We start from the raw sequence: 6000 nt of genomic DNA, 5'->3' as shown, positions 1-6000 counted from the left end.
ATAAATGCTATATGTTGCATAAAAATGACATCTTTTGTGTTTCTAGATCAAAACAGCGGCTAAGCAGGAATATTACTTACGGAAATTAGCCCTCAAAGCTTTTCACTGTATCAATGTCATTTATAATCATTAGCGTTTGAATAATCTTACCAGCTTCACGGGCCTTTTCCTCTTATTTCGTAACCCTGAAGTGAAATACAAAGGAACTTCAAGCTCTGGAGTTACTCTACTACCCTAAAATGGAAAACAGTTCCCCTTTTTGTTTAGATTCGGTTCCATTTATGGTTGAAAATGGGATTTTCCTAGGTCACACGTCTTGGTAAAGAGTAAACTAATGCTGGCCTACTGTGCCAGTATTAGGTTCCCTCTCATCTTCATCCTGCAATAAACCAATGTTTGGACAGGAGGATGGCTATTTGCACCTGTTTGATCAATGTATTTGTTTTTCAGAATAAAGGATAGCAACAAAGCTTGTGTGCTGAGACCTTTTATTTTTTGAAAATACACCCTTTATTGTTGTTTTATTGACGTAAGACCCATTCTGTGGAGGGGAATTCTGTGGAATTCTATTTGATTTCTAATTGAGTTCCACAGTTCAGTGACTTTAGTCTATGCACTTCATGCAGGGACAGAAGAGAGGATACGAAGTGAAAAAAAATGAAAAGCAGTTAACGTCATTAAACAGAGGTCTACAACTCATTAAAGCAACGCAACGTTTTCAAGCTGACCAGTCTGCTTTACACCAACCCAACCCTCTTCAGTGTACGCAAGGCATCATGTTTCTGGATGTCACGAGTTAGCATAGTGGTGACACAGAATGAAAACAATGACGTACACTCCGGTCTCACCAGAGCCCCCACGGACCAAAGACGATTATACATCCGCAACCTGGACTTCCTCTCTCACTTTCTCTAGAGTCAGTCCACAGTCATTCAGGCTGTCACAGTTAAGTTGTCAAAGTGAGCATTCAAAACGAGCGGGTATGTTGACCCTCTGTGGCGCAGAGGAGGAAACACTGGAGTCTTTCAGAGCTCCACTGCATGACTTTGTCACTGGGAGAGCCTCAAAACTCTTGCCCGCTGAAGGGCATTTTTGCCTGCTAGAAAGCTTTTCAGCTTCCTTGGGGGGGAAAAATAAACCAAATGTCTGTATGGAAGGCAAGATTTCTTTGTGCCACAGCTTTCATGTACCTATGCATAGAGGCTTGGCTATTCAGACGTGAAGAGTTCATTGGTTAACATCTGATTCGGCCATTCCTAGGAACTGCCAGTGAAAAAAACTGCAGCAAGGGCAGAAGAGACAGGTGACGTAGGCTTCAAATTGCAAACTGACGGAAAAGCAGCAGTCATGGCAACCTCAGGGAAAAACCTCCAACTGGATTGTTTGTGGCATTGAAAGACCTTTTTTTTTCCCAAACTGTGTCTACTTTTTACTTGTGTGTGTGAAATGTCCCTCCAGAGGAGTGTTTACAGGATGTTATCTGTCTCCGTCCCTGCCCCTTATCCCTTGGAGTGGGTTCACTGGAATGCACAGAGGGGATGGAGGAGCTCCAAGAGGGAGTGACATAGGACAGAGTGTATATATACATCCCGACCCTGGGAGGTTCCTGCTCAGAGGCACAGCTGGTCTTTTCTAGAAGTGGATTGTACCCCTACGCACTTGCCGGACTTGTGGTAAGTCTCCCTCTTCCTACTTTGTCCTGGTCATTCCTATTTTATGGACATTGTTAGGAAGGCTTCACCAGCTCTTTTCTGGCTAACTAGACTTTGACAAGGACATTATGGCTGTGTGTGTGGTTCACACAATAAATGCAAAAACATATAATGAACCAGGATGCTCTAGCTAAACAAATATTGACAGCCAGCTGAATTTCTGTTTGTATTTGGCAGAAGAGAAAAAACTACTAATGTGGTCCTAGGGTTTATGGACTGGTTACTGCTTAAAACAAGCTAGAAGTGAAGGTTGTGGATCTGCTGTAAATAGGTCATTCTTCAGACTTTTTTTTTTTTATCTCTAAGCAAAGTTAATTTTATCCAAACTTTTTCAACCAAAAACTATTGTTAACAAAAGTGCATTAATAATGTAGATTTTTAATGCCAGTATCATGTCTTACATTTATTTGTTTAACCTTTTATTCTGATCCTATAACTGTGTTTATTTAATTAATTAATGAGTCACAGTTAAATTCACCTAGTTTTCTGGAATTTTTGGAAAGTTTAATTTGAAGTAATGGAACAAAGTTATGAAACGTCATCTCAGATGTTGATAAATGGTTTAGTGAAAGGGGGTGAAGTAATTGGATACAGACTTGGGCACGGTTATGAATTTTAACCCCATGATTATGCAATAAGAAGACGTGGAGCTAATGTCATCTTAATTTGTGTCAATTTCTGTTGAGTTGGTGCTGGTTTCCTAAAATGTGTTATTTTAAATTTTATTATGCAGCAAACAAGTGTAAAGTTAGAAGCTTTGAATGTTCTCAGACCTGGGCGTGCCTGTTTCTAGAGTGAATATAGAGCATGGAGAGTTATATATGGGTGAGCTCATTCCCTTTGGTGATTGAGAAAATTTAAAAACTTAATTTCCTAGTAAGTCTTCACAGATGGGAATATCATGTACCTTCCCCACCGTATCATTTTCTTAACATCTGTGTTTACTTAGAATACTGCTGAGATTATAACATTCACCCAAAATTCCAGTGCTTGGGTGTTGCATAATTCCATGCCGTTTACCAGGAAGTCACATACGCCGCTGTTGAAGTTGTGTTCTGCCACTTTATTAGCCTTGGATATGTGTTTTAATGCACGTTCCATGCTGAGCAAAGTCCACATTGAGCTTTTTTATAAAAAAAAAAACAAGTTGCAGCTTGGTTTCTTAAAAAAACATCTGCTGAGACATTATTAAACAAATGTGGAGGCCATTTTGTCTTACTCCAGCACACTCCTTCTGGTCAGATTTTGTAATGTTAATTTTAACAAAGAAGCTGATTTAAAAAAATTGTTATTTTTTTTTATTTATTTGTAATTTCCAGTGTCTCTAAAAATTCTCAGTCTCTTTCAGATTTCAGAAGAAGAAGATAATTTTTTTGAATTCAAAGATGAATCGCGTGGAGGAATGGGTGATGCAGAACAGGAGCCAAATCGAGAAAGGTGTGGAAATAATTGGCCAAAGCTGTGAGGTGCTAGCAGGCACAGTTGGCCAGCTCCATCCAATCCTGGAAGCTGTGTTTGTGGCAGCATCTGAACTCCTTAGCAACCCAGATGGTCAGGAGGCGAGATACCTGGCCGAGCAGTTTGGGAAGGTAAACCAAAAGCTGGAGGGCATAAAGGCCGAGATTGACCAGATTTCCCGAGAGATCCAGCGAACGTCCATGAACAAGCAGCATTTTGACTTTGAAGCTCACATGCTCAGCCAATACGACACATTCCAGGCCTTTGTGAATTCTAAGCCTGAATTCAGGAAGAAGAAAATGGAAAAGTTTTTAAAACAATATGAAAACACAGAGGGTGACCTGAACATAGACGCCCTTTACAATGCAGTAACTGGAGAAAACCTCTCTGGAGACCATCTTCTGGTCACAGTGGTTGCCACCGAACAGCGGAGCCGAAGGGCTGTGGAGGACTTCTGTGCTCGGTTGAAGAAGCTCTTCGTGGTCGGCATCATAGCAGTAATGGGTTACGCCTCCCTTAAGGATGGAGCCATAGGCGAGGGAATGGTTAAGAAATGGCAGGAGAGAATGGAGATAGTGGAGAACCACATGAAGGCTGCTGTGGACGACTGCATACAAAACTTTGCCACTCAAGCCAAGATGGACATGGAGAGTGAGCTTCTGCAGAACCCTGGCAGCGTTGATTCCCAGTTTACCAAGTCGCTTTTAGATATTCTTGCCAGAAAATATGACTGGGTCTCCTGGTCTGTTCAGGTCTTCAGTCACAATGGCCTGTTCTTATGGAACTGGCTGGCTGGAAAGAAATGCTATGGCAGCAGTGGCAACAACTGCTTCGACATCCTGACCAAGAACAACATGCGGGTCATGGTGTCATTTAGCGCCGCGCCGAGGCAGATAAACAAGCCCCAGATCCAAGCGCAGATCGAGAGGCAGAAGATAAAGGGGGACATGGAGGATGCAGCTCAGTCGCTTGGCAACAGCCTGCCCAGTTGCGTGGTGCATGCCGTCAGCCAGTACAAAGAAGTGGCAGAATCCAACAACTTCCAAGTGGAGTGCTATTACTCTTTGCAGTATAAAAAAGCATATCTGTGCTTTCACTCTGACTAGCCTTTCGATGGGCAAAGTTTGAGAGGCATCATTGTCTTAACATTGTCTAAACTTAACATCTATCAGTAAACACTCATGCATAATTGTTTTTTAAAGGGTTGAGGGTTACATTTTGCATTCTGTTTAGACTGTTGGATTTTTAAAACGTTTGTCAAGGGTTTTGGTATAATGTTTAAACATCAAGATTTATGGGAATGAGATTTTTGTTGATCTTTTATATGCGAAATAAGCATTTCATATCTTCACTATATATATATATTAAATATACATATAAATACATTTCTTGTTTGTTACATCTTTATGCTTTTTTCATTTATACCCATAATTCTGAATAAAACTTTTTATCTATTAATATTATTTGCATGCTCCTGGCTCTCCAGAATAGTGCGCTTTTTAAAAATGTCAGATTTACACTGGAATTACACGTGTGATCAGATACTATAACTAATTACTTAAAATACAAAAGGCTACATAGCTGAAGTATACAATCTATACCATTTAAATTCAGGCTACATGTATTGTAATGCACACATTACAGATATAATACTTCCTAATATAACTATAATACTACTACCTCATTTTCCATGTACTAATAAAACAGACCCTCCCATCCTATCCTCGAACATTTTAATGGTTTTAAGACCTTCCTGTCCAATTAACCAAATCAAAGGGAGTGACCCAAGGACCCTGCCGGAGAGAAGACCTCCTACCCCAGTAAGCCGGTTTCACACTACACATGAATTTACTACAACATTAATCTTAAGAGAAATACAGAAAACATGATTTACCTATTAATCAGATATAAAATGTACAAAGTTTTTTTTTTTTACCAGCGATTTTCCATTTATTAGCGTACAAACAATATCTTTCATATGACCCGACTAAGCATGATTAATCTATCATTACTGAGAGGGCGTGCACTTGTTAATACGTTGGAGTGCATTTATGAAAATAAGGATAGGGTTTTCATTTACCACCTATGAACTTAAGTAGGCTATAGCACAAAAAGTAACCGGTTTCACAATACTGAGAAGTAGTAACTTCTCTGAAGTACCGCTAGGCATTGTTTCCAAATAACATCTCGACATGTGTTACTTAGGCAATTTCTCTAAAAGTAACAGAATTTACACAACATAGAATATTCTTTAAACAATACCGCTGTCGTTGAACCACGAAAAGGAGATGCTAGCATTTTTTTGGATGATCTCTGTCATTTGCAGAGTTGCCAACTTTGGTCAGCTGGCTGGTGGGGAATTTCAATTCGAGACAAGCCTGCACGCACATGTACATGTATGCCACAGTTTTATGACCTTTTATATAGTAAATAGTGTGTGGGGTTTGCAAAATACCTCAGTGCTTTTGATGTAGCTAATCGGAGGGTCGTGATGTAATAATATAGGTTCGCCGTAAGATTTCTTGCGTGAGGGTCTGAAAGCGTGTTACGCCAGATGGGTTTGAGTTTGCAGCCCTGCGTATGGTAATAATAACCGAACCGCAGCTGGATGCCATCAGCCTGGCGTGAGTGTGTGTCCATGTGCTTTACACCTATTCAGATGTTCTCTGTAGCGCTGCACTCTGACTCACACCTGCAGGGTTGGGTGTTTGAACCCCCTGTCTAGCTGCGTGGGGGTTTATGTTCTCTCTGAGCTCTGCCAGTTCTGTATCCTCCAGCAATCCAAATGGCGTCTCTAAATTGCCCCTAACGCATCATGTGTGTATATTTA

At 40.5% G+C, this 6000-nt stretch overlaps 1 protein-coding gene across 2 annotated transcripts; it reads left to right on the top strand.

Moving 5' to 3' along the window:
- The first annotated feature begins 944 nt into the window (after window positions 1-944).
- On the top strand, window positions 945-4555 carry rpz5 (rapunzel 5). 2 transcript variants are annotated; one of them, XM_049026229.1, is made up of 2 exons: window positions 945-1673; window positions 3051-4555. In XM_049026229.1, exon 2 carries the CDS (start codon window positions 3098-3100, stop codon window positions 4274-4276), a length of 1179 nt encoding a protein of 392 aa, XP_048882186.1. In that variant the 5' UTR covers window positions 945-1673; window positions 3051-3097; the 3' UTR covers window positions 4277-4555. The 2 variants fall into 2 exon arrangements, with proteins under 2 accessions (XP_048882186.1, XP_048882185.1); XM_049026228.1 differs by having other exon boundaries at window positions 948-1673; window positions 3061-4555.
- Window positions 4556-6000: the final 1445 nt, after the last annotated feature.

Source organism: Brienomyrus brachyistius, chromosome 9, assembly GCF_023856365.1.
Source record: "Brienomyrus brachyistius isolate T26 chromosome 9, BBRACH_0.4, whole genome shotgun sequence".
In the NCBI taxonomy this organism is placed as follows: domain Eukaryota; kingdom Metazoa; phylum Chordata; class Actinopteri; order Osteoglossiformes; family Mormyridae; genus Brienomyrus; species Brienomyrus brachyistius.
This window is presented reverse-complemented; position numbering and strand designations above follow the sequence as displayed.